Source organism: Ictidomys tridecemlineatus, chromosome 7, assembly GCF_052094955.1.
Source record: "Ictidomys tridecemlineatus isolate mIctTri1 chromosome 7, mIctTri1.hap1, whole genome shotgun sequence".
Classification (NCBI taxonomy): Eukaryota; Metazoa; Chordata; class Mammalia; order Rodentia; family Sciuridae; genus Ictidomys; species Ictidomys tridecemlineatus.
In genome coordinates this window covers 185,005,498-185,032,776 of record NC_135483.1, presented here as the reverse complement: position 1 = coordinate 185,032,776, position 27,279 = coordinate 185,005,498, and the positions used below count along the sequence as shown (strand labels likewise).

Below are 27,279 nucleotides of genomic sequence, written 5' to 3'. Positions count from 1 at the left end.
TTCAAGGCTCTGTGCCCAATAGGTGTTCAATTCTTATTAATTAACAGTGATGAGCAAAGTGCCGATTTTCATTGACATCATCTCAGAAATAATATGTCTTTTCCTCTTGTGTTCCCTTTAACCATGCCCTTTTATTATCCAAGGCAAAGCATTGTCCTCAGCATCTCTTATAACTCAGGCAAATATTATCTTCCAAAGACAGAGAAATCAAAATCTCTGGTTACTAATTTAAGTTATGTATTTTTTAGCACTTTTCAATTCCAAGGAGATTTACAAGGATTAACTAGTTAATCTTTCGATCTTCAGTAAGTAGCATTAACCCCAATTTATAGAGGCTAAGAAGAAATGCCTTAGAGTCTCCCAGTAGATAAGCGTCTGTTTGAGGATTTAGATACCTACCAAACTTTCCATTACAGATTGTGGTATGAAGTTTTACTGATGCACTCAGAGTACCCAGATGTGGCCATCCCAGCAAGTTTTTGAACTTCATGTAGGGACCACTATGCATCCTGCCGAGTCCTGTTGTCAGCTTGTACTAACTCACCCATGATTTAAGACCCATCATTGGGGCTGGGGATGTGGCTCAAGCAGTAGCGCGCCCGTCTGGCATGCGTGCGGCCCGGGTTCGATCCTCAGCACCACATATCAACAAAGATGTTGTGTCTGCCGGAAACTAAGAAATAAAATATTAAAATTCTCTCTCTCCTCACTCTCTCTTAAAAAAAAAAAAGACCCATCATCTATCTCCATTTTACAGATGAGAAAAATGGCATTCAGAAAGGTTAATAGAAGTATTTGCTTTGCTAGCCTCATGGAGCTGCTCGCTATGAGGGTCAAAGAGAAAGCAAAGAGCAAAACTTTATAAACTCTAAATTGCCGTATAGTCATATGTTGTATTATAACTTTTTATTTTATACATAGCTTTATAGTATTTATGTAGTTTCTTATTGTCTGAAGCATTTCCTGCATGCAGTTTGAATTTTTTTGTATTGACGTTGGAACAAAATTCAGTTAAGGGCAGGTGCTTTTAGACTCTACTCAAAAGAATTTAGTTGGTGAAATGGCAGAAATAACTTCACTGCAGCAGGGCTTCTGCCAAAAGAAAAGACCCACAAGCCGTGTTATAGTAAAACACAAGAAGGAAGTCAAGATTCTGCTGTTGTCAACTTTATTCTTGATGCTATAGATAACATAAGGAAAAAATGAGCAAAGAGGTTCATGTTATATTAACATGGTGCAGGAAGCCACAGGTGTTCACATAATTAGGTAGAGTGGAGTCCTGTAAACATTGAGGCAGAATCTTGAGGAATTTAGAAGTATTTGAGTAACGAAGCAATAACTGAAGAAACTTGAATTTTGCATAAGGTTCTCCAGGGATGTTATCTCTTATTCTCAGTTGGAGTTAGTCTCAAAGATTAACCAGAGAATAGCATTTTGAAGTTGCTGTATATGAAATATTTGCTCATTATCAGAATTCTCCATAATGACAATGAACTTGTTTATTCATTTCTCTTAATGATCTAGAGGTAGTAACTGTATATCAAACTATGTATGTTTTTATGTAACTGGATCTGCATACCACCTTACCTTATTCTTATCCCTTGAAACTAGGTGCAGTAAATTTGTTGCCCCATGGCTACTGGAGGAGACCCCACGGGCCTGGGGATAGGTGCTGCTCTCAGAGTGGGGTGTCACAAATTCCTAGAGAACTTGCATTAGTATCTGTTGGGTCCACTTGCTAGATTCTGATTGCTGGTTTGTCCTGATGAGGCTCCTGTCTTATCTTGGATTCCTGATGTACATCCACCTTGCACCCTAAGGCTCCTCTGCTATCGCTCCTGTAACTCCCGACTTCTGCCTCTCCTGACCTCTGGTAACTGCTTACTTCTCATACCCTCTTTCCTGTGTGTGGATGTCTAATCTACTGTGATTTCTTTTTGTTTAGTTATATTGCTGAAATTACAAAGTAATGCACATTTTTCATATCCTTCAAGACATACATAATTTTTATTCTTAGATAAATGGGATTGCATTATGCATGTGACTCTGCAACTTTTTTTTTGTTGTTGTTCCTTACAAGTCTATCTTGAAGCTCTTTCCATATTTATCCCTATAAATCTCCTTCTTCCCAATACCTATATAGAATTCCCATGCCCCTGTGGGTGTATACATATTTTATTTTAACAACTTCCTATGGATAGAATTTAAGTTGTTTCAAATTATCATTAAAATTGAGTCAAATGTATGAAAGATGATATATCATGAGCTCTGTAATGTTTTGAACAATCAATTAAAAAAAAAGAAAAATAAAATAAATTAAAAAAAATGCTACTATAGGAAAGGCAGCAGAACACATCAGACACTAGTACGGCAATATGTAAAAAAGTGGATGTGTAACCAATGTGATTCTGCAATCTGTATACAGGGTAAAAATGGGAGTTCATAACCCACTTGAATCAAATGTGTGAAATATGATATGTCAAGAACTATGTAAAGTTTTGAACAACCAATAATAAAAAAAATGATACTACCATAATCTTTGTTGTTCATTATATTTGGTACACTGGTTTGAGTATAATATGAGAAATTCTTTGTGGAAGTTTTACAATGTTTACAATTGATAGATACTACAATTTGACCCTCTGAAATAGTCTATAAAATCCATAAATTCCACTCACAGTGGGTGCAAAAACCTATATATCCATACATTAGCAGCAGTGAATGTTGTTTTGATTTACATTTGCATTTCTCTGATTGCTAGCGAGCTACAGGCCGCATTAAATGTGTGCTGGCATTTTCCCTTTCTTGCTTTGTCTGAACTGTTTCTTAAACAGTCTTTACTTTTTAAATTTTTTTTCCAATTGCGATACTAATCTTAGATATTTGCAAGGATTCTTTCTGTATCATGGACACTATCTCCTTCCCCTTCCCCATCATCATTTATGTTGCAGATCTCCTCCCTGGTGTGTGCTGTAATTCCCCCTTGTTTATAGTGGTGCATGGTGCACACTGTTTTCTGATCTGTCCAGATTTTCACTTGGAAAACTTCATTCCACTCTCATTCAAATTCTTACAATGAGAAGTAAAACAAAGAGTTCATAAACTGTGGACATACCCTTTTATCATGCCATTTTCTCCCTGATGGGGGATCTCAAGAGGGAAACCTACTGGTCTGGGAAGTGATAGGGTGATGTTTTAGTGGACAGATTTTAATTTTGGAATTATTCACATATGTTTATGTGGGCACACACATACACACATAAAGAGAAGGGATAAATACAGATAATCTATTTTCCTCTCTATCTGCTTATTGTTGATGAATGCTGTTTTCTAATGAATGAGGAGATTGTAACCTTTGCTGATGAGTTAGATGAGTTTTTCTGAGCTGGCCATCCATTACAGTGGCATTCTATCCATTTGTTCATATGCTTCTAGATTCAATTCTATCTGTCAACATAAACCAGTTCTGTGTTGTAAGTTTATTGACCTGAATTCTAAATATATGGAGCAATTTGCTAAAATATTGACACCCATTTTATATAAAGTTATAGCATTTGGTGGAATCAGAGAATTGTTTATCTGGGGAGTCATTAATCCCTGTTGTGATAAAAACAAGGCTGTGTGATAGCCAACTCATTCACTTACTCCAGATTCATTGCATTCCAAAATTATTGTGCTCCACTGTGTGCCAGATTCTAGGGACATAAAGGTGACTGAAACAGGGTCTCTGCCTTACGGACAGTAGGTTAGAATACACCAGTGCCCAGATGTGAGAACGGAGGGGAAGCCATGTGGAATCTGAATGGGAAGAGGATTTGGGGAAATCATTGCATCTGAGACTTTTCAGTTTGGCTTTGAAATATGAGCTTGGTTTTGCCAGCAGCAAGATAAAAGAAAGGGCATTTGGTGGAACATTCTAGGAATTGCTGGAATGTGCCAGGGCGAAGGCATGAAAGAACATGGCAAGTTTGTGGTATGTGTGGCTGTAGCTCGGGAGAAGCATCGGCACAGGAGAGCAGAGAGCAGGGACAGGGCTGGGTAGTCAGATCCCTGTGTGCTGGTAAGGAACTGAACTTGGTCCTGAATATGACCTCATACCAGAGAGGTACAAGATCAGTGTTTTAGCAGTGTGAGTGATAGATGGTTCTGAGCAGGCACAGACACCACCTGGAAGCTCATCGCAATGGGCCCAGTGAGGGGTGTTGTAGGTCTGAGCAGCTGTGAAGTGGAGCAGGGTGTGGGGGGGATTGTGGGAGGAGAGAGGGAAGGATAGGGATTATTTAGATGGTAGAGTCAATAGGAATTGGTTACTAAAGGGAAGGGCAAGCCCAAGGGATGGAAAGGAATGAGGGGAGGGTAAAATGAACTGAACTCTAGAAGGGGTTAGATTGAGCAGTTAGGAAGAGTTCAGATCGATGTGTGGCATGGCGATCTGGATGGAGGATCAGGCTCGACATCAGAGTGTGTTGAGCCACCTGGGTGCTGGACAGAGCTCTGAGAGCCCATGAGATCGTTTGGGCGAATGTGAATATTGCAAAGAGAAGAGGCTGTGTTGAGGAACAGAATATTTAAGGAGAAGATAGATGGCCAGAATCTAGGCAGTGTGTGGCAGAGATGTCATCTGTTCTGATGATTGATAGGTCCCAAGTACTCATAAATATTTCTTAATTGGGGAGGAGGAGACAAATCATCTGAGGAGCCTGAGAAAGAATCCTCAGAGATAGAAGTGGACAGGCATTAATGAGCGTGCCAAGGTCAGGGGAGCAAGGGAGAGGAGGTTCAGGAGGCAGATTGGTGAAATATATCAGATGCTCCTGAGTGAGGTCAGTGTGGTGGAGGACTGGAGACTTTGCATGAGCCAACAAAAGAGGGCAGCTCCAGGTGGGTGGGTGTACTATGGGTACAAAGAGAAGGTCAGGTGTCAAAGTCTTTGGAATAAGGCGGAAGACCCACAAGGATAGTGCTTGAGCTGCTGTCTGGTGGAAGCCTAGGAAATGAGCCCTATTTGGATTATGACAGTAGCCTTGACACTTTCTATACTTACACACTGAGATCTATCAGACTCTGCATTAGTCTGTGACAGTGGTTCTTAATGTGAAGTCTGGCTGGCCAGAAGCATTCTCTAGGAATCTGTTAGGGTGGCACTCTGGCCCTGACCCAGAAACCCTGGGGATGGGGCTTCTGGGAGAGGTTGATACACTCTAAATTTTAAAAAACATTGTTTCGTGGGCTAATTTTGAGAAAAATTAGCATTTTTGAGCTAATTTGCAGAGTGAGCTTTTAAAGCTAGGAGAAAGTCCTAAAGCCAACATTTTCAGACCAAAGGGTAGGAGAAATGAAATTCTGCCCTTGTGCCTGAAACGCAGCCAGGGTTCAATTATTTGCTGCAGGTGGGTAGAGGAGCTGAGTAGCCTCCTTCTTCCACTGAGTCTCAAATTTCTTGTTGCAGCATAAAATATTATTTTCTAAGGACAAGGTCTGCTTTAATAGAATGTGGTTTTACTTTTATTAAGAGCCTGGGATTCCTTAGTTCTATTTTTCTGCTTAAAATACCATCTGATCCTTCAGTCTTTGGGGTGTGCATGGGTGCAGCTGTGGGAAAGCTGGGGATGCTGGGGAGGGTCTCCACTGCTGCTGCTGCCACTTTATCAAAACATTTGTTTTTGTCCCACCAGGTCTGCGAGCTGGATATTATCTTTAATTTTGAAAAGGCATATTTTATCCTTGATGAATTTATAATAGGTGGAGAAATTCAGGAAACATCCAAGAAAACTGCTGTAAAAGCTATTGAAGACTCTGATATGTTACAAGAGGTCAGTTCAATTTTCCGTGCCATAGGGAAAGATGATGACAATGGTGGTGGTGACAATACTGTTAATAAGATTACAGGGTAGCCCTGGAATCCCAGCTACTCAGGAGACTAAAACAAGAGAATTGCAAGTTCAAGGCCAGCCTGGGCAATTTAGTGACACCCCATCTCAAAAAATAAAATGGAAATGTGGTCAAACATGACCCCAGGTTCAAAAAAATATTATATTAACCACCATTCTGTTGGTACTTTGTGCTGAGTATAGTTTCTAAGCAATTCACATGTATTAGCTTATTTCTTTCAGTAACTCTAAGAAGTAGCTATTATTGTTACTCCATTTTACAGATGAGTAAATAGAGGCATCAGAAGATTAATGACCTGCTCAGGTTTACACAGTTAATAAATGGGCAATACAGATTTGAACCCAAGCAGATGGGTCCTGTTTGGATGAACATTTTAGTGTTAGGATATCTCACTATCAAAAAGGTATCAAATTCTTGGTGTTATCCTTTGAAAAAATAATGTTATGAGATGTATAAAAAGACTTTCACTGAAATATCTGTGCTGCCTGAGAAAGGAGAATAGCAGTACATAGTTATTTCATTTGCCAGGAATATTAGGGCTTTGTTATTGAACATGGCATTTATCATTTTAATTAAAATTTCTTACACCTCCTGGGAAGGCCAAACCTGTGCTCCTGTTTGCATAAATAAATTGGAAGCACTGTGGATGCTTGCTGAGATATAAATGGGCTCTGAAGAATCCATTTGGTACTGCTCCTGACTCTCTGTGATTCTTATATTGTGGGATTTTTCTTTTAGTAGCAGCCCAGATTTGCATCATATCTAATGGGGAACTTAGCCTATGCTACCTCCTTCAGTCCTCCCATGGACACTGCGATAAAGAGCAGTTAGATCCACAGACCTCTGCTCTCCAAAACCAGATGATTTGATCAGCCCTGGCTCAGGCATGTGCCTGCAGGGGGGCGGTTGGGTTCCATCCCAGCTTGGCCAAGGCTAGGTCCTTCTCCCAGAGTGTCAGTGGGGTCTTTGCATCTTTGTTTTCATAACAGCAGGTCAAGAGGATCCAGAGCATCCTTAAGTACCTTCTTAAAAATTGGCATTAAAGCCATTCTTTCTGCTCTTTGGAAATAAGAGGCTGATTAAGTTAACAACATTAGGGATGATTTCCAGCATGTTTGGTACTCCTTTGAGCTGATTTCTTGCTCCTGCTCATGGAGGGCATCAGTCTCTAGGGGAGTGGACCTGAAAAAGGACACCTATTTGAGTGAGCACCCATAAGCAGCTCCGTGTGCCTCCATGTGAGGCCATGCATTTATTACTAGAAGTATTCTCACCTTAAAAATGCATTTTAATTCTCTGAGGTTTACTTGGCTCTCTCCAAAATGCCACTGGAAGGGGATTTTTACAAGGTACTAGAGAAATCTGTGGTTTGGAAATCCCATGGAATCCCATATTTTGTAAAATATGCTGGAGGAGGAGTAGAGAGGGTGAGAGGGAGAGGTTATTTAAAATGCTGTCCTTAGGGTACCTAACGTGGAATCTCTATACAGGAGGAAAAGACTCCTCACAGGGTCTTTGGTGCTTCAGTAATTAAAGCTTCCTGAATTGGGGCCAAGACATACCTGGATTATTTTGAAATTTCCCCTTTCTGTAGGAAAGAGAGTATTAAAGAGATTGTAGTGAATGTGGTGTTTCTAGTTTCATCTAAATATGAAAAGCAGGTATTTTACGAGTAAATTCTTTCACATTAAGGGGCATGATAGTTCAAGTCCCTGGTGATTGAGTGGACAAACTTGATGGGTGGGTCTCAGGGACCTGCATTTAACCCTATGTTCCCCAGCAAGTAGCAGTGTCATGCTGTCCTTAAATAGCTCTGATTGAATGAATGTAGCACCCACCAATACAGAAAGTGTCACTAGTGTCTTTTTGGGCTCTGGTACTCCCTTCAGTGAAGTTCATGGGCATTTTGGTGAGCTTGCTGAAAATTAACTTTATCTATCTTGCCTGATTCACAAAGTTTAGAATGAGTAGGAGAAAATAATTGCATAAAGGCAAAAAAGAAAAAAAAAAAGTGCTTTCTTGATTCCCTGTCCTTTGGACCTAAGCAAATGTTTGTCGTTACTGTAGGCTAGGAAAGGTCTTCAAGACACTGATTTTACTTTAAGAACACAGTACCTTCTCCAAGTAGGTCCGGAGTCTTTTCCACAATCTACTTAATAAAAGTTTTTTAGGATAAAAATAAATAAATAAAAGCTGTCTTTACTCATTTAATAAGACCTCATGGTCTCAGAGTCTCAAAACTCTAGATGCTCCAGGCTTATTCTGAGTGTACCAGGGCTAGATGTTGACAATAAGGAAAGTCAAAATTTAATTGGTTGAGGATGACTTATTTGGGAGGGAGTAACAAGGTGGATAGGGGATGACATAAAGTTATTAGAAACAAAGGAAATTCCAACTAAGAGATAACTACCCACAGGGATTGCAATTCCTAGAATTACCAGTAGGGGCAGTCATCAGCAGATGTCTTACACAAAGAGATGACATAAAGAAGGGAAAGTCAAATGGTAGGTGAAAGCTCAAGCCACAGGATGCCTCATGTGCATGTGTGGATGTAGGAGCAACCTGCTCAGTGTGCCCCTACACTGTCACCATTCTTAGCACATTAACAGCTAAGCCAAACCAGAGTGCAGTAGGCATAGCATGTACAGTGCAGAATGCACAAGATGCACACCACAGTGCTAGACAGAGCCAGAAGGTGTCCCAAGGTAACACTCCAGCCCTCTTCTTGCAAAGGTAAGGGCACACCTCTTTAGGGATGTGTCTGTCTTAAAAGTCTGCTCCAAACCTTTCAAGTGACAGACTCAAGAAAATCCCACCTCTGAGGTTACTGGTTCATGTAGATTGAGTGACCGTTGGGCTCAGGCAAGGCAGTCAGCACAGCAGTCAGCAGCCTGTGTCATCTGGAAATGTGAGCAGTGCTGATAGCTAGAGGCCAGTGAGCCCCGCAGCCAGTGAGGTGTCTACTCCAGGGCCTTTGACTGACTCAGACTTCTTCAAGACTGCAGAAAGGAACTATGTACTCATATTGTCATGCATTTTAGTCAAATTTGCAAAAGGAAGGTATCTTATATAGCCCTACAGTGAATCTAAGATATGTTAGAAGAGTATTGGCCATTAATCAATGAGAATAGCATGCTATTCTGGATTTTGTTATATTTGCCATCTTTTATATATTAGTAAGCTCTCATCATTTCAAGTAAACTTTATACTTAATTTTATATTTGTAATTTTGTGTTCCTTTCAAAGGGTATGAATTCCATGTTTCATAAAACTGTCATGGTCTGTTAGCTGGCATTATACCTACCCCAGCTAAGTTAAAAGACATGGGTGACATCTTTAGGAGGAGATACAGGACAGAAGCCTTAAGGATATGGGCCTCTATTGGCCAATGCTTTTTAGGAGGCCTAAGAGCTTTTGAAGAAAGTGTGGGTGATTTAGTAGCAGTATTTTCAGCAGAAGAGCACTGAATTCTAGAAGGCAGATAGAAGCAGTTAGAAAAGCTGATTTCTAACTACGGTCTCCCCCTGGTGATCTTGGTTGGCTATGACCTTGGTCTATTTGGCTCATGCTGTCAGTGTCTCTCCTGGCAGATTCGAATGAGTCACAGATGCTGAGGTCTGAACTTAAGAACAAGTGAGGAAGGGGTTGCTAATAGAACTGCTGGCAACTCAGCACAGAAGAGGCAGGGTATTGCCCAGTAAAAACTTGCTGCCCTTCTGAGCTCTCTTATTGATTCAACCTGGGGCTATGGTGTTTCTCAAACAACATATGGTATTTGTGGTAGGAGGGAGGGCGATGGAAAGTCAACCCATCTTGTACAGTATAGTATTTGCAACATTACTGTACCTATGATGGTGAATCTCTTTAAACACTTTTTTTTTAAAAAAAAAAATTCTGGAAAAGAAATATGGAGCTGTCTCTTATTGGCAAACTTGGTAACTGATGAGTAGGATGAAAAACCATGATTTGTATACTTAGGAGGAAAGCCTTTCAAAACCCATGGCCACCGTTCTGCAGAATCATGATGTATGTATCATTTATGTCTTGGCAGTAAGTGTGCCAAGGATGTTCTGCACAGTGTAGGGAGCAGGACATGTGCTCTGCAAGTGCCCTTCAGGCCTCCCTAGACACATTCCTGGATGTGGTCCTCATGATTCTTTAGCAGACACATTCACCTTGAGTCAACAGTGCTTCTTGGCAGGTGTGGTTTCTGCTTTTCTCTTAGCAGACGCTCATCGGATGATCAAGCTTAGCTTTTCCAGCCATATGGTCATGTGTACAAGTGATGCTTAAACTTCAAACCACCTTTCTCTATCAGAATGCAAAGATTTATGTCCATAAATGCTTTTGAAAACTGTTTTCAATAATGGCAAAATATATCCAAAAGAATGAAAAAGATTTTACTGTTTGCTACAGAATTCGACTTAAAGGGAAAATTGTTCTAATTCATTGTTCTCTTTCAGACAATGGAAGAATACATGAACAAACCTACATTTTAACTGTACATCTACTTGAAGACTCCGAGTGCTATGAATTATAAATTTACAAACAAGCAATGCCTTACAGTCAGTCTTGACAAAGCCTCTGGCACCATGCCAAAAATAACTTAAAGGGATTCTTTGTTAACTAGCACAAATTGAAGTCATTTAACATGATATATTTATAATTGCTACACATCTGTATTATACTATATATGAGTACTTTTTGTGTGCCTGGTTTCTTGAAACGACTGTTGAATAACCCAATGGATGAATAGTTGTTTGCAATGTTTTAACTCCATGTGATATTTTAAAGCTAATTTTGAAAAAAATGATTGCAATATATTTGCATTGCATTTGACCTCCTACTGAAAGGTTGAAAACTGACAGGTTGAAAACTGTATTGTTGATAACCTGTGATTCTGAAAGTAAAGTATATATTATTAATGCCTTTCCTAAATATTTAATTTTTAAAAGTATATATATTAATTCAAACTTATGTTAATAGTTGAGTTCATACCTAATGCTGGATATTTTTCAAATACTTAATAATACTGTAATTTCAGACCAGATACAATGTATCTTATTTTAATGTTCTGAATTCATTTATTTTTTGAGCATTGGAATTAGAGACGATAACCAAAGAAAGTATAGAACTTAACAAGTGTTCTTGAGGCTTTAGGAGCTGCTACCTAGGCTGGGGTTTTAATTTTACCTTTTAATTGAATATAAGGGACATTCCAGTAAGGTTATGTTTTCTACAAACTCTATATATTTATTAAGATTTTTAGAGATCCAGAGATCTAGTGTCTATGACATTCTTTATTATAAAAATAGTATATTAGGGATTAATAACAATGCAATAATTATTATTGCTACTACTATCTTAAAAATCTCTTATGTTAAAAGCACTCTTAGTTGCTTGAGAGGTTTTATTTCAAATATTTTTAATGTAAATTTAATATATTTTAAGTCATTGCTTGTTAAGCTTACTAAGGGCATTTATTAGCTATCATTGCAGTCTAAATGGTGGATGATTTTCCTCCTCCCCACCCCAAATTTTCTGCTTGTCATTACTGTAAATATGTTACCTTAATGCTTCCTGGAATGAAAATTCTACATGACTAGGTACTAAATATGATCTGAGCTGGGCCTGGTGGCACATGCCTTAATCCCAATGGCTCAATTAAGTTGAGGCAGGAGGATTGTGAGTTCAAAGCCAGCCTCAGCAATTTAGAAAGGACCTAAGCAATGCATCGAGACCCTATCTCTAAATAAAACATAAAAAAGGGCTGGGGATGTGGCTCAGTGGTTAAGTGCCCCTGGGTTCAGTCCTCGTTTCCAACAAAACAAAACAAAACACAAAAATGTGATCCGACACATTATGGGGAAATAGCTTGCACTGTTCTGTCTTGGTGCCTTTCTCTGAAATCTTACCCGTACATTTTCAATGGGAGTCTCGAGGGCTGGTATCGCTCATAGTGGAGCCGTCAGTGTCTCCTAGTGCTTTTCTTAAGGCAAGCCAGCAGATTGCATATGGCAACCCCCCATAGAACACAATGGAAATACGTCCTCTGTGGGTCATCTCAAGAGAGTGCTTCAGGGAAAAAGGCAAGATGGGAGGACAAGAACAGAGGGCTGACTTGACCAATTCCCCAATATAACCATTATTTAAAGGAAATAATTCAGATGAATATATGGAATAATCACTGGGTTTTTAACTATTTCCTCAAATTAATAATATGATTGCAATTATGGCATCAGACTGAAGTTTATCATTTTTTTATCACCGTGTTTACTGTTTCTTTAGTTCTTTGACTTTTTTTTTTGGTAAATATGGTAAAGCTCTGTTTTTCAAGACAATTTTATAAAAGATTTTGTACTTTCATGTAAATATATCACAGTTTTTCTGGTTCCTTTCTATTATTTTTGGATGAAGGTATTTTTTGAACCTCATTAAATGTACTAAATATGTTCTGGATAATTCCATATTAGAGACTGTCTAGCTATGCATGGATATTCTCAGACTTCCTGTCACATACAGAAAATGATTATGTCTTTGTGGCACACTGGGGTAAGTTTGAGGAATTTGGGGGGCATCTTTTATGGGTTTGGTGAAAATAGTCATTACGTTTTCTTTATATTGTATAATTATAACAAGGGTACCAAGTGCAAGGAATGGCAATAAATATTCAGCTTGTATAATGCTTCCAAATAAAATATTTTAAAAAATTTTAATAAGAAACTTGAATGTGTTGTTATGAATATATTTCTTAACCAGATTTTTAAAAAATATTTATTTATTTATTTATTTATTTATTTATTGTTTTTAGTTATCGGCAGACACAACATCTTCGTTAGTATGTGGTGCTGAGGATCAAACCCGGGCAGCACGCGGGGCAGCACGCATGCGAGACGAGCACACTACCGCTTCAGCCACATCCCCAACCCCCTTAACCAGATTTTTAATGCTTGAAATTGCCACCCCTAATTTTTGGCCCAAGTCCCTATCATTTTCTTGCTACTTTCCATGAAGAAGAAACTTCCCAAGTAGGGACAGCAACTTGTTCCTACTGACTTCTTGGTCACTATTCCTGTGCATTTTGATAATCTGATTTTTTTTTAACCTACATTTAATGGTGCAGTCATTGTTTAAATTTAGAGCCTAACATCTTTGTTTGTATGTGGTGCTGAGGATCGAACCCGGGCCACATGCATGCCAGGCGAGCACACTACCGCTTGAGCCATATCCCCAGCCCTAGAGCCTAACTTTTCTTAATCTCTCTCTATATGCTTTTCTGCTGTTTCTCAAGGGAAACAAGTGGACCTTAGTGTACTTGCAGGGATGCTTTGAGCCATAATGCTAAGCATCCTATTTGTATTCAGCTAGAGCATCATAATGGGGATCACTAGGACCTGGGGATCTGCATGCTGGTCCTGGCTGCCCCTGATAAACCTCATGGGCTTACTCTTTAGAATGGGTGAAAGATCAGAGTCAGGAGGGATCGTGAGGTCAGCTAGTTCAAACCTCTCATTGTACAGAAGAGGAAAGGAAATCAGGATTTTAACATTTATTCTTTGATCAGGTCCCAGTGCTAAACATTTGTTTAATAAAACTTTGTTCAAAGGTATTACCCATGGAAGTATTTGATGAGTCTGTTTTCTTGGTATAAAGTACAAGCTAATGATATTCAAGGCATGTTTTTCGCCCTTTTAAATGATGCAGGTGAAGTGTGCTGGGAACACTTGAGATGATTGATTATATTATAGGGGTAAAGAAAAGAGTTGCTCCTGGAATACAGGCAAAAGGTGAATGACCAAGTTTGTGTTGCTGACTTGTGCAGGTGGGATTTGTGTCACCTTTTAGAGGGAGGAGAAATCAGAGAAAGAATACATATTCTGCTAGTGTTGAATGATAGTCTGGAAAAACTACTGAGCTCTGTGACTGCTTCCAACATTTAGCTAAAGCTTATCATGTCATCCTTGGTTGTATCTAACCATGAGAAAAGAGCTTCACATTTGGTTATGGGCTGAGGAAGAAACAGCAAGCACTGGATGAAAATAACACTGAAAAATAGGCAGAGACTGAAGGGTTATTTACCAAGTCACTTCCTGTTTCCCCCTGGGCATAGACCTATGCTTTATTTCCCAGCCTCTTTTGAAGTTGAGTTTATAAATGACAGAATTATGACCCGTGAAATGTGGGTCCAAGTAATATGAGCCCCATTGCAGGTCTGGCTCATGAATGTGGCCCTCCATTTTCTGACTTTCCCTGTTCACAGCTTAAGGAAAAGACTCCAGGATCCAGAAAGGCAGAGCCGTGAGACGGGGGAAACCTAAAACAAAGCTGTCAGGAAAGGCAGCCATCTAGGCCAGCCAGGTGGCATGACGTGTGTGGTAGAAACGGACTTGTGTTGTGTGAAGCCACTGAACTCCTGGGTGTTGGCCACAGTCTGGAGCCCACCCCCACCTAATGCATGAAGCAAGTGGATAATAAGCAGAGCTGGCTACTAAGAAGACACACCCAAACAGAGAAGCGGAAGTATGATGTTGTCATTCATATGTCACATAAGTTTTCATAAATAGAACGTGGGTCCCACAGGCCACCCTAATCTTGCATACAATTTTACTTTCTCATTGTGTAAAAATTTATGTGATCTTATAAAAATTAGATCTAGTTTCTTCTGAAACTTGTAAGAGCTGGCAGCGTTGGGCCTGCTTTTCTGCATGGAGTTGCAGAGTCTGCTCCTATTACTCTACCTACCTACCCATCACTCTAGCCTAACCCTGGAACATTTGCATTTGATACCCTGCTTCTGTAGTTGCTTTTGCAGCCCTTTACTCTGCCTTTTTTTTAAAAAAAATCTATCTGTCTGTCTGTCTGTCTATCTATCTATCTCACTGGGGATGAAACCCAGGGATGTCTTACCACTAAGCCACATCCCTATCCCTTAATTTTTTTGGGGGGTGGGGGTGGGGAGATTACAGAATCTTGCCAAGTTGCCCAGGCTGACTTGATTAGAGCGCCTCCTACCTCAGCCTCCCAGGTCGCTGAGTTTACAGGCCTGTGCTACCATGCTTGGCTGTGTCTGCTTTGGGGAATACTTTGATCTGACTACTTCTGAACTTGTAAGTCACCTAATCCACCCTCCTTCACACTTCTTCCAGTTTGATATGTTACTTTCTCCTTGGCTCTCTCTTGTTCAATTTATTCCTTTTACCTCAAATGCCATTAGCTCCATCTTGTAGAGCCAGTTTCTTAAATACTCAAGTGTCACTTTCTTCAGGAATCCCCTCTTGTCTCATCCTTTCTTTCTGCTCTCTTTGCATAATATTGGTGTCTCCCAGGGTAACTGTGGCTCCAGATATGAAATGATAGATATTTAAATATGTGTCTTACCTCTTGCTGACATAGAAAATTTGGGGTGTGTGTGAGACAGAGATAGAGACAGAGAGGGAGTCTTTTCAGATTTCCTAAGTGGCCTATTGATGTCCTAAACACGCACCATTCCTAATAGCTATCAGATTGAAAACCTCTCCTTTAAACTATGTGGTTTTCTTAATACTCCTGGGCTAGAACCACAAGAAGTTCACGAAGCCAGCAAGCAGTCTGTGCATTTCCAGGGAACATCACCAGGATAGTTTATTTTGGGCCAAGAAAGACTGTATTATCTCTTATATTGTCTTGAGTTCATAAAGAACATTAAAGCATTGCACTTCTGAAGCATGATAAAAATTTCAAAAGTTCAGGTGACAGATGACACTCTATGGTTCAAGATTTTTTTTCTATTTTATCTATAGCTGGGTCCCAACCATTCACACCAGTGCCTTTCCCACAGTAAGATACCAGTAAGAGTTACAATGAAAGCTGAATGCTGAGATGCAGATATGTAACAATGAATCCCACCATTATGTGTAATTATAATGCATCAATAAAAAAATGGGGGAAAATAAATCCAAAAGACTAAGTCCCACATAATGATTCCTTGGCTACTGTTGTCCTTGTGGTAAAGTGATCAAAATTAAAACTGAGGACTCATTGGTGATCTTAAGGATGAGTTTTGTGTCCTTGTGAAAGAAACAAGTGGGTGGGACCAAAAGCTAATCTACCACCTTTCCAGGGCCACCTTCATTCCGTACCATCTATGAGAAGCCATCCATCTGGGTGGCACAGCCCTCTCTTGCCAACATGATGGAAGAGAAGCCATGTTTTGTTGATGGGATCGTACAGAGAAGAACAGTGTTTGTTTTTTTTTTTTTTAATGTGACTACCCAATGATGAGCTCTTCCTGTATTTTTAATTATGTCACATAGATTATGACTGTAGCACTTGGTTATTTCAAAGGACAGCTTTTTAAGAATACAAGCGTCCTTTTCAATTCTTATTTTTTTCCTCATGCACAGGGTAGGAGCAGTCTTCCTTTTTTCCTCTGCTACAAAAACACGTTGACTTTCTCTCATAGACACCCTATGAAATCGGTGCAAATGCAAGTGATACGAAAACAAAGCCTCGGAAGGCACACTTGTAAACAGAAAGGAAAAATACCTTTAAAGGAAGCTGGACTGCAGCCGAAAGTGGTAGTTGCCATGGGAATGATCGACTGCCAATTACCTGGTACACCAGACCTTGCTAAGATATTACTCATAAGGGACAGGAAAGCAGTTTCTTTCTTTAAAAAAATTTTTTTAAACAGATGAGTAGATAAGGAAAGGCAGGCAATAGTGAAAGAAAGAATGTGGCATTTCATGTTGGATAAATGTAAAGATTCCCATTTATTTGATGGTCTCTTTTTTTGTTATTTATATAGTGGGAAATATAATGGAAACAAGAATTTAGAGTGAACAGCAATTGCGAAGGAGGCCTGAGAGCCAAAGTCAAACCTTGATTCTGACTTCTTCCCATCCTTCTAGAGAGTTGCATTTGAGTGAGAAAGGCAAATTAATTATAGGCAGTAGAAAATCAGACGTCATGATAAAGTGTTCATGGGACAACGGAGAATTTCTTTTTAAAACATATCCAATGGGACTGACTTCTTTACTCTCAATGGCTTCATTAGAAATCATAATGCAAATATTAATATTTAGAGAAATAAAACCAAATGGGAAATAAATTGATGGGGAAAGCACATTAGGCTCTTTCTTGCTGAATTGTCCGTAGGGAAAGCAGATCATTCATACCAGGACTCCTTCGCCATCGCCTCCCCATAGACAGCCTGCCTTCCACCTGGGCTTCCCAGCCAGTGTGTTGTGGCAGGTGGAGGTGATGTACATTGACTACAGGTGTCCTCCGGGGTCCTTTGTCCCCAGGGGAGGCTCCTTCCAAGGAAATGTGCCACAAATAGGATTGTTTCCTCTGCTGATATAAAAAGGTTGGAGGAGGGATCTGCCTTACAACAGCGACCTCGTGGGGCAGTAGAGAGGACACGGGAAAGCAGCCTCCTTTGTCTGGCAGTCTCCAAGGCAGTGCACCGAGCTCTCGTGGCCCTACCAAGCGCTGACAGCCTTGGGATTGCCCCCTTCACTGCTGGCCTGGGAACGGGATCACTACTCAGGGCTCAGCTCAACCTGGTCTCCTGCAAAACCACTTTCTTCCCCAGCACAGGTGGATGTTATGGGGTGCCACAGGAGTAAAGAGCACCAGGGGTCAAAAATCATGACCAGGCAGTGGCAATGGGTACCTCCTCAGAGCCATGAACCTCTCCAAGGCCGAGGCGGTGAGCTTCCTACTGCTCTGCAGAGGCGTTACTTGTCCATGACTTACGTAAATAAAAATGCTTCAAGGAAGTGTGTTTAGACAGTGGTTGTGAGTTCCCACCCACCACATCACCCTGGACGCATTCACTATGGATCACGGTCTCACTGTCTCATTTTAGTCCTTGAATGGAGCCACTTGAGGCAACATAATTTTTCTCTGAAGATACCCGTTCATGAAAGAGTTAACTTGGGTGTGTGTTGCTCAAATCCTGCACATTCCAAATGAAAACCTGCTTTCAGAATTGGCTGGCTTTGGGGAGGTAACCTCTGGGCCCTTGGATGTTCTGATAAGAGTATTATTATTATTTTTTTTTTACATGCTGCAGGCCTTGGACCATGACTTGCACTACCAGTGTGACCAGTTATGTTTGTCCTAATGGTGAGATTTATTGTGAACCCCACGTTTGCTCTGAGTTATGGCCTGGAATCTGTTGCAAGGAACTCTCCGTAAAACCCCTGGACACCAGGCTCAGTGGTTGGCCACACATTGTCAAACACTGTTGTTGGTAGATTAAATACATTTCATGGGACATTACTAAGAGGGGACATCTATAACATTGCACCTGGCTTCTTGCTCCCTGTTCCTTTTCCTTTTGGAGATTCTAATCTCTACTTTTTCTGTAATTGCATCTAGAGTAACGTTGGGTTTCTGTGAATCCTGCTAGTGAATTATTGAGCCTGAATTTAGAGTGAATAGAAACACCCATACCCCACCCGATTCAAATGCTGGTTTTGGTAGCATGGTATGTTTCTACAGAGATCTAGGGAGACCAGGCAGAGACAACTGGAGGGAGCATTTGAGAAGGTGTTTGAGGGTTCTGGGAGAAGGGCAGACCTTCCTCATGCTCTACTGGGATTATGCAGGGAGAATCAGAGTTGCCATGGCTGAGGCAAAGACAGACTCTCCTCCAACATTGGAATCAGTGTAAGTAAGGCTTTGTTTTCTTCTGATTTAAAAGGTATCTTCATGTTCCCAAGGGAAGGGGACAGACACACGGAGACACACACACACACACACACACACACACAAACACACACACACACACACACACATATATATATATATATATATATATATATATATATATATATGACTGTTTATGCCACTATATATCACTGGGAATTGAGTAGATTTGGGGGTTTCTAACTCTGCCAAGGCAGCAAGTCTGAGAGTCTTGCTAGATCCATCCGTCCCCTCTGGGGGGAAGGTGAGGAAGTTATCTGAGTCCTCCAAGGCCTGGGGAATTGTTTCACCATTTCACTCCATCAAGGCCAGGAATTAGCATGCAGAGTTTCTTAACTGATTGAAGACTTGGGATTTGGACCTGGAATATCAAGGTCTATAACTAGACTCTGCCACTTGCCAGCTTCGGACAATTGCTTTTCCCTGCCTCGTTTTCCTCTTCTGAATGAGGGAGGAACCGGAGCCTGGTGAATTCTGCACAAATGCTGGCTGAGGCTCTGGGTTTCTCTTCTGGATCCATCTCATGAGCATCAGGAGTGCTGGCCTGGCTTTTAGTAGGGAAGAGGACTCATGACTCAAAATAGCTTCATGGAGCTAAAACAAAGAAAATAGCCTGCAACTGGGTGACATTTTGTGAGCAGATGACAGAAGTTGTACTTTAATACCATTTCTTACAGATTATATTGAAAGAAGAGAATTTCCTTATGGATTTCCATGGGTTCCTGGGGTGGACATCTTTGTCCCTGTATTCACATGGCTCCTCCCTTGACACCTCTCTCAAAGCCTTCCCTGGGAGCCACAGGCATGCAGTTGGCCAGGACAACTTTCTTGCTTTGCCAGACAGAGTAAGCATGGAGCTAATAATACCCTGGGCACCAAAAGGACAAACCTAACAAAACAGAAACTTAGACAAATTTTAGGTTCAAAATAGTTTCTTCCCTTGACATAATAAGGATAACCCTAAAATGATAAGATTACCCAGATTCAACAGGCCACAGGCCATTTGTGATCCCTGAAACCTAATAGCCCCAGCAGGCTAAGATCTCATGTGACCTGGAGGCCAGCAAGCCCATCTCTCCACATTACTGCCAACACCGTTAACAAACAATTTTCCACAGGCCAAATCCAATCTGTGGACTGTTGACTAGCCACAAAGATAAGAATGGTCTTTATATTTTTAAAGGGTTGTTAGAAGAATAAAAAAGGAGAAGGAATTGGAAAGGAGGAGGAGTAGACAGACTTTGAGGTCCACAAAACCTAAAGTTTCTACTCTCTGGCTCCTTCTACGACAAACTTGCTTACTCTTGGTCTTACCTTAGAGAAAAACCCATAAGGCAGAAAATCTGGATGAGCTTTGCACTAGTTATATGGCAGATTAAAAGACTGAAAGCCATCTAAATGCCCAGAATAAACAAATCGCTATGTGCTATTAATTCATGTGAGAAGATATTTCTCCCCCAATAAAGTGGGGCTGAAGTGGAGAAAGGCTCCGGGCCTGCTCTTCTGTGTTTTGCTTGTGCTCAGAAGCCATTATGGGCCTCCAAGATGCCAACATTTTAAAACTCCTGTGCCTGATGCAGCTGCTGATGAAGCCACACATTTAAAACATGATGATATCCTGCTTTGAAGAAGATGAACTTTACTTAAAAGGATGGATCCAGACACCTCCTGGTACCTGTGCTCTCTGAATTTTAAGACAGTTGTAGTAGGGAGGTGACACTCAGGGCTACCTTCTCATCTTCAGGACCTAAGGGTCACCCTCTTGGACCTCCCCAGGTAGATAAGGCACCCCTCCTTTTGTTAATTGCCTATTGCTCTTGGTAGGTGTATTGCATACCAGTCTACTTGGGGGCTTGTTCTATCCCAGGACACTCTGTTTCCTGTCTAAGGAAGCATCTCCATTCCTGGCCTCCCATAGGAGCCCTACTACCACATTCTGCAGAGAAGGTTGTGGATGTGTGGAATTCATTACTGTATTTGCATCGTGGGTCTCTCTGAATCTGGACACCACAAGGTCTTCTCCACAGAGTCCCTGCATCTATGGAGATTCATGGCATCATTGGTTGTTTCTGTAAGTTTGGCCTCAGAGCCGTGGCCAGAAATATAATCAGGGACATAATATGTTTTGTTGAAAAGCATCAGATATAATTTACGTTATTAACTCAATAATGTTTCAGTCTTTCTGATGAGGGAGAATTTGAGACGGATTTCTGAACCCAGGCCCAGTGCCAGTGATTTCCCAGGAGAGTTACAATCCAGATCAGATCTAGCTCTCTGGGGCTCTGAACCCTGCCGTGGTTCCCTGTTCCTATAAGATGGAAAATGTCTCTGCTCCTTGGTGTGGAGTCAGGTCTTTTCATGACCTCTCCAGCCTCACTCTTCTTGGTTCCTCACCTTCCCCTGTGCCCCAATATGTGATATGCTTTCTTTTGCATTTTGGGGGAACCTCAAGCTTACATGTCACCTCCTCAGAGAGCCCTTACTGGATCCCAGAAGTTGAGTAGCAGCGGGATCTCCCCACAGTTACTTTCTTTTCCACAACCTTGTTTCTTTTTCTCTATAACACATTATCTGCAATTACCCTACTGGTTTGTTTGTTTACCTATTTATCTACCTACGTGTGTGTATTAATGCACTCGTTTTCTATCCTGTCTGCCTCTTCTCCTTCACCAGAATACATTCTTTGAGGACAGGTCCTAGAACACTGCTTAGCAGAGAGCCTGGCCTTCAGGAGCTTCCTGAGTTGTCCTTTTCGCATTATCTGTAGGAGGATCCTTCTCATCTTCAGGACCTAAGAGTCACCCTCTTGGACCTCGCCAGGTAGATAAGGCACCCCTCCTTTTGTTAATTGCCTTTTGCTCTTGGTAGGTGTATTGCATACCACACGGCACTGTGAGGGGACTCAGAAGGCAAGGAGTGGGCTCTTGGTATCCATAACTCGTAACTGGCATGTTGTGAATGCTGACTTTTTTCTTTCTACTTTTTTTTTTATTGGTGCATTATAGTTGTACATAAAGGAGGGATTTGGGGTTACATATTCATACATGCACACAGTATGATACAGTTTAGCCAATATAACTCCCCAGTACTTCTCCCCTCCTTCCCCTCTTCCTAATCCCTGGCCCTTTTCCTCTCTGAAAGCAGATTTTTATTTCTTTGTGTAGATTTTTTTTTTGAGGTTCTGGGGATTGAATCTGGGGCCTTGCACAAGGCAAGCTTCATACCACTAAGCCACATCTCCATCCCCATAAGCAGATTTTTAATGTGCAAATGAGTAAATGAATGAATCTGTAGTGGTTCCCAATTAATATTTGTCAATATGTTGAACTGATTTGAGTCTACATTTCTTTGGAAATAAAGATGTCTCCACAAAGTGTATTATTTTTCCTCAAGTTACAATACACGCGTGTATGGAGCAGGCGAGCTTTGTTTATGTGGTTTAGTCTCCCCGTCTTCCTCCTCCTCCTTCTTCTCTCTTGAGAGAAAAACAAAAGCTCTAGGAATCACATGGAGCAGGGCTGTGGCTGTGACAGTGCTGTGTCCATGTCTTTCCTACCATGGGGAGTAACACAGTGCCACAGAAAATGAGTTCTGAACAGCTTCAGAGAGTGCACTTCTAAGATCAGATGCCTCTCACCAGAGGTGATTAGAATCGTAGCTGGATGGTGGTTGACACAAGCCAAGAGTCAGGTGGCAGATTTGTTCAGATGGTCAGAGGATAAGATCCAGGGAAAAGGGAGATTTGTTCGCTCATTCCTTCTTCACCCATGCGTCTGTTCAGACACCCATTCTTTAGGAATACCCCACTTAAGTAAAAAGAGGACTTGGGGTGAATTATACTAGGACAAGAATCAATGAATAAGAAAAGAGGACTTGGGGTGAATTACACTAGGACAAGAATCAATGAATGAGCTTGGAATAGAACAATCAGATGGAGAGACCCACTGGGGCACAGTGTCAGGCCAAACCTGGGCCTCCAGGAACATCCACAAGTGCTTTGTGTATCTCCTTCCTTGTTCACTGGTTGGTGGTTCAGGGGTAAGAGAAGGACAACACCAGTCTAGGGTGAAGCCAAACAGAGATGGACTCAGTAGCCATTTTATGCAGCTTTTGTTTATTTATGACTGATTCTAAAGCCAAAGTGCCAGAGCAAATATGCAGCTGAATGCTGGTTTCACTTTGGAAGGATCTCTGCTGAGTCTGGTCCTGTTGCTGGTCTTGCTCACACACAAGTCAGAATTCCTCTTTTGGAACTCACCTCAGGGATGATGCCTGTTAGCCATGACTTATGGGACAGCTACTGTGTGAAGGGACCTCACGACTCTAAAAAGTGTCATTTTACAGATAAGGGAATGGAGGCATAGGAAGTGTTGATTCAACCAAGTTCATGTAGATGTTAATAGACAACCCACCATTCTCCCCAAATCGTTTGTTGGCACCTCCATACTTGGAAATTTTTTGAAGTCAAGCTTGGTGAATGTGGTAGATGACTGACTTAGGTAAAAATCTTTTAGGTAAGAATGATGATGATTTAATAAGACCAGCCTTCTTGTGGGATTTGCAGACAACATTTGAAGGTGATTTTAAAGATTGGTTTTAGATGAACAAATGGAAAAAATATCTCAGACACTAGGAATACTTGGCATATAAGCATGGACTTCTTGATTGCAAGCAATGGCTTTAATATAAGAAAGAAGGAGCAAGAGAAGACAAGAGGGGAGGGGAGGGGACAGAAGAAGAGGGGAGGAGAGAAGAGTTGAAAAGAAAGGGAAGGAAGGAGGAAAAGAAAAAAAAATCATTGCAAGGATGTCAGAAATCATATCACTTTGAATGCAGTCAAGAAGCCAAAGTCAAGAAAGCTAGGCTGGGGAAAGGGCAAGACCCAGGGTAGCTCCAGAGAGCTCAGCAGCAGGGCCACAGTGGACACTGCTCTGCAAAAACAGCTGAGGAGCTGCTGCCTGCACAGACACCATGCTATGCAGCTACTGGTGCCCCAGAACTCTTGCCGCCATGTTGCCCAAAGCACCACCAGATTTGATCTGAGATCATTCTGGTGTCTTGTGTCCTGCAGGCCCCCGAGTTTCAGTATAAATGGTTCCAGTGTGATCACATAACCACCCCTGGCTATGCCAGGGAGAGGGTAGACAAAAGCACCCTTCAGTGTCTACAGAGATAGTTAAGTTGTCAGAATCATACCATTGCCAAGATTATGCCTGTATCCAACGTGGCAGTGTGGAAATTGCCCACATGGAAATTAGAGTGTTTGGAGAAGAAGGGAGATGGATCCTGGGCATAAAAAAAGAGCAAAAAGAATCCAGAGAAATGCCCAACACTGCTACCTCAAAGGTCTGAATGGGGTGAGGGGACCCCAAACTTTGCTTACAAGTGTTTCTGGGTGAAAAAAGAAAAAGGAATGCATGCCCCGTCCTATGTATATTGAGTTTTGAAAAATAAGCACAAAAAATACTGATAGTTTTAGATGAAAGGGCTTAAAATAAGATCAAGTTATGATTCAATGTATTTATTTTAAAGGGTAAAAAGAGACTAGGGTGTGAGTTTACCGTTGAACATAAAATTATACACATGGACCTGTGACACACATCCAGACTCCCAGTTCGGTGCTAGAAATACAGTAGGATTATTTGCATAATGTCATATGTAAAGTTGTGGAGTTGGCTCTGTGTTGGAATCCTAGCTCTGCGGTTATTTTCTGTGGGACTTTGGGTTTTGTCCAATTTCTTGTTTTTACTCATCAGTAAAACTGAAAAAAAAGGAAATTCCCTTTTAAGTTTGTCATAGGAATTCAATGAAGAAAAGTATGTGAAAAAGAGGTTCATGTCTGACATTTAGGAAGTAGTCAATCAATGTCAGCTAAACCCAGTTATGGATATGTAAGTGAATGGAATGGAGTTGCCTCATTGACAACCAATATTCTTCTGAAATACACACCTGATCAGAAAAAAATAGTCCAAGACATTGATGAGTGGATGGATGATGCACGTGTTGAGAAATTTTGCCAATGAAATAGCTCAACAAGAGGCCACGTTTTTAAAGATGGACTTTTGCATGTTCCCATACTGGTCAAGAATGGGTTCAAAATGGAGGCATGGGAGTTGGAACCCGAGGAGGAGGGCACTAGAGGAATGTGGCTGTGTCTTTCAGAAACTTCAAAGTCCTGATGTTCTTGTTGATTCAGAGGGTTCTGCACTGGGCCACTCTGAATTTGTGACCTAGAAGAGAAATTGTGGTGGGTTAGAGCTTCCAGACCAGCAGAGCTAATCCGTGCAACACTGAGAAACAAGCCACTTACCTTTAGGGTCGTTCAGTGGCCCCTCTCTGAAGGCTCCTATGGAGCCCCACCCCAGGCTCTCCTGGTGACCTCTGGGGGTTCTCCTGCCTTGGTGCAAAGCAGCTCACTTCTAGGTAGCAAGTCACATAAACAGCCCAAATCTTTCAATCAGTTCTGACCTCTCAGGCCCTTCCCCTAGCACTGTCAGAGCACACCAGCGACAGGGGAGGACACAAACCCACAACAGTTGTGAGTTACCTTGAGCCATGATGAAACATGTCTTCCTCACCAGCAGCCAGGAGAGCCTGGGTTCAAGCCAGAGACAGCTGTCCCCAATCCTGTTCTCATCCCTTTGGTTATGCCCTTAGATCTCACTCACAGCCGAACTTCATGACTGGGCCATTTTATATTAAATCTGCTGGTGGCACCTGTCAGAGTGGCAAGACAGGGGCAATGTCATTTCTCTAAGCAAGTGTCTGGGATAGCCAAGAGAATGCATGTGTGTTGCTGTGGGGCTGTGTTATGGTTTAGAACCATAGTGTCCCCTGCAAAGCTGGGGAGTTAAGCATTGCAGGAATGTTCAGAGGTGAAATGATTACAATATGGAAAGCTATAACCTCATTAGTGGATTAATCCACTTGGTGGATTAATAATTTGAATGGCCTACTGGATGGTAGGTGGGAATTGATGAGAAAGTAGGTCACTGGGGGTGTGGCCTGGACTGAATCTCCTGGCCCCTTCCTCTCTCTCTCTCTCTCTCTCTCTCTCTCTCTCTCTCTCTCTCTCTCTCTCTCTCTCTCCTCTCTCTCTCCTCTCTCTCTCTCCTTCCCTACTGCCATGAGCAGAGCAGCCTTCCTCCACCATGCTCCTCTGCCATATTTCTGCCTTGGAGCAGGCCAACCATGCACTGAGCCTCTGTAACAGAACAAAGCTTCCTCCTCTGTGTTGCTCTTCTCAGGTGTTTTGATCACATGGTGCTGTGGGACTGTGATGAGAAGCTGACTAACACAGGCTTCCTGGAGGGTCCACTTTTAGGACTTAATTACTTCTGTCCCTCACTGACCCACCTCCACCTCCACCTCCACTGACTCACCTCTAAGGCTTGCCAGATGCATCTTTAAGATATTTTTGAAACTCTGACTCTTTTCATCTCCTTTGCCTTTTCTACTTTACTTCAAACTACCCCAACTTGTGGCCAGGATATCATAATGGCCCCTCAGCTGGTCACTGCCCTGCTTGACTCACTATGGTCTATTCTGGGATCTTTTTCAAACAATCATCTCAATCATGGCGCTTCCTTTCTCAAAAGCCTCCAAAAGCTTCCCATTACACCTTAATTCAAATTCCCATTTTTTTTTTAAATTGTCACCTACAGGAATGTAGCTCCTGCCACCTCCTCTAGACTCAAGTTGCTTGCCCTTTTTCTCTTCTCATGTTGGTTTCACCCCTGATTTGTGAGTCACCCTATGATCAGCAGAGCCACTGGCTAAACCCCCTGGCTGTGCCGGAGGACAAGCTCAGGGTTGTATGCCAGAGAGGTTTCCCTGTGGTTTGTTACAGCTGCCATTTGTCAGTAAAGACTGGTGGCTGGCTTCCCTCCCATATTGGAGTGTGTGCTTCAATGCTGCTACTCAGAGTGGCAGTTCCAGAGTCTTCCATTGTTTTCTATTGATTTCTTATTGAAGCTATATCATTGTTTAATTGCTTTATTGCTATTTCTTTACTTGCTTTGCTTTCATTTCCTTGAGCCATCCTCACTACCTAATGCTGTAGTATACATTTGTCATTCCTTTTTCATCTCTCTGTATAAGCTACCTGAGGGCAGGGTTCTTTTCTTATTAGGTCCTGTCCCACAGGGTCTATAATGTGCAGAGTTGATGCTCAGTAAACATCTGTTGGAGAAAGGGCTGATGTTAAATTCTTTTTATCTCGGCCGGCCCACGTGTCCCCCAGGGGGCCTTTCCTGATCATGGCCTCCACACTTCCTGAGTGTACCGTCAGACTGGGTGCTTCCCACCATCTGGTGCTTCCTGTCTCAGCATCCTCTGTGGCCAGAGTGGGAATCTGTCTGTTCCCCTCCAGACCATGCATTCCCTGAAACCAGAGGCTCTGTGTGGATCACCATTTTATCTCCAGAGCTTGATGACAAGGCTTGGTGCACAGCAGTGGTGACGGGTCCTTTGGGAAGGTACAAGTATATGTTCACGATAGTCAGCCCATCCTGAAGTGAAGGACTTGCTATGGTGCTGATGGGCAAGGCAACAAGAAAGAAAAACACCTAAAAAAGAGAATACAATTTCCCTAGGCTCAGTTGCTTTGTTTTTACGGGATCAATTTTTAAGACAATTAAAATTTTTAGTTAGCTAAACTGTCTATTCACAGATGACTTGAAATGGTCCCTG

General features: G+C 41.6%; 1 protein-coding gene and 1 long non-coding RNA gene across 4 annotated transcripts in view; one reads left to right on the top strand and one right to left on the bottom strand.

Moving 5' to 3' along the window:
- Positions 1–13,501, top strand: part of Ap1s3 (adaptor related protein complex 1 subunit sigma 3) — a 55,018-nt gene extending 41,517 nt beyond the window's left edge. Inside the window, exons 4-5 of one of the 2 annotated variants that reach the window (XM_078018090.1) lie at positions 5,676–5,813; positions 12,704–13,501. In XM_078018090.1, coding sequence (XP_077874216.1) covers positions 5,676–5,813; positions 12,704–12,904 — 339 coding nt within the window. In that variant the 3' untranslated portion in view covers positions 12,905–13,501. Of the gene's footprint in view, positions 1–5,675; positions 5,814–10,355; positions 12,616–12,703 lie in introns of those variants that run through there. The other variant, XM_005330543.5, reaches the window with a different exon arrangement.
- A 10,598-nt stretch (positions 13,502–24,099) lies between these two features.
- On the bottom strand, positions 24,100–25,634 carry LOC144365643 (uncharacterized). Of its 2 annotated transcripts, XR_013424336.1 has the most exons (4): positions 25,136–25,634; positions 24,899–25,007; positions 24,538–24,818; positions 24,100–24,349 (listed from the first exon to the last, which is right to left on the bottom strand). It is a non-coding gene; the product is annotated as an uncharacterized LOC144365643 (long non-coding RNA). The 2 variants fall into 2 exon arrangements; XR_013424335.1 differs by having other exon boundaries at positions 24,899–25,633.
- Between the last annotated feature and the right edge of the window lie 1,645 nt (positions 25,635–27,279).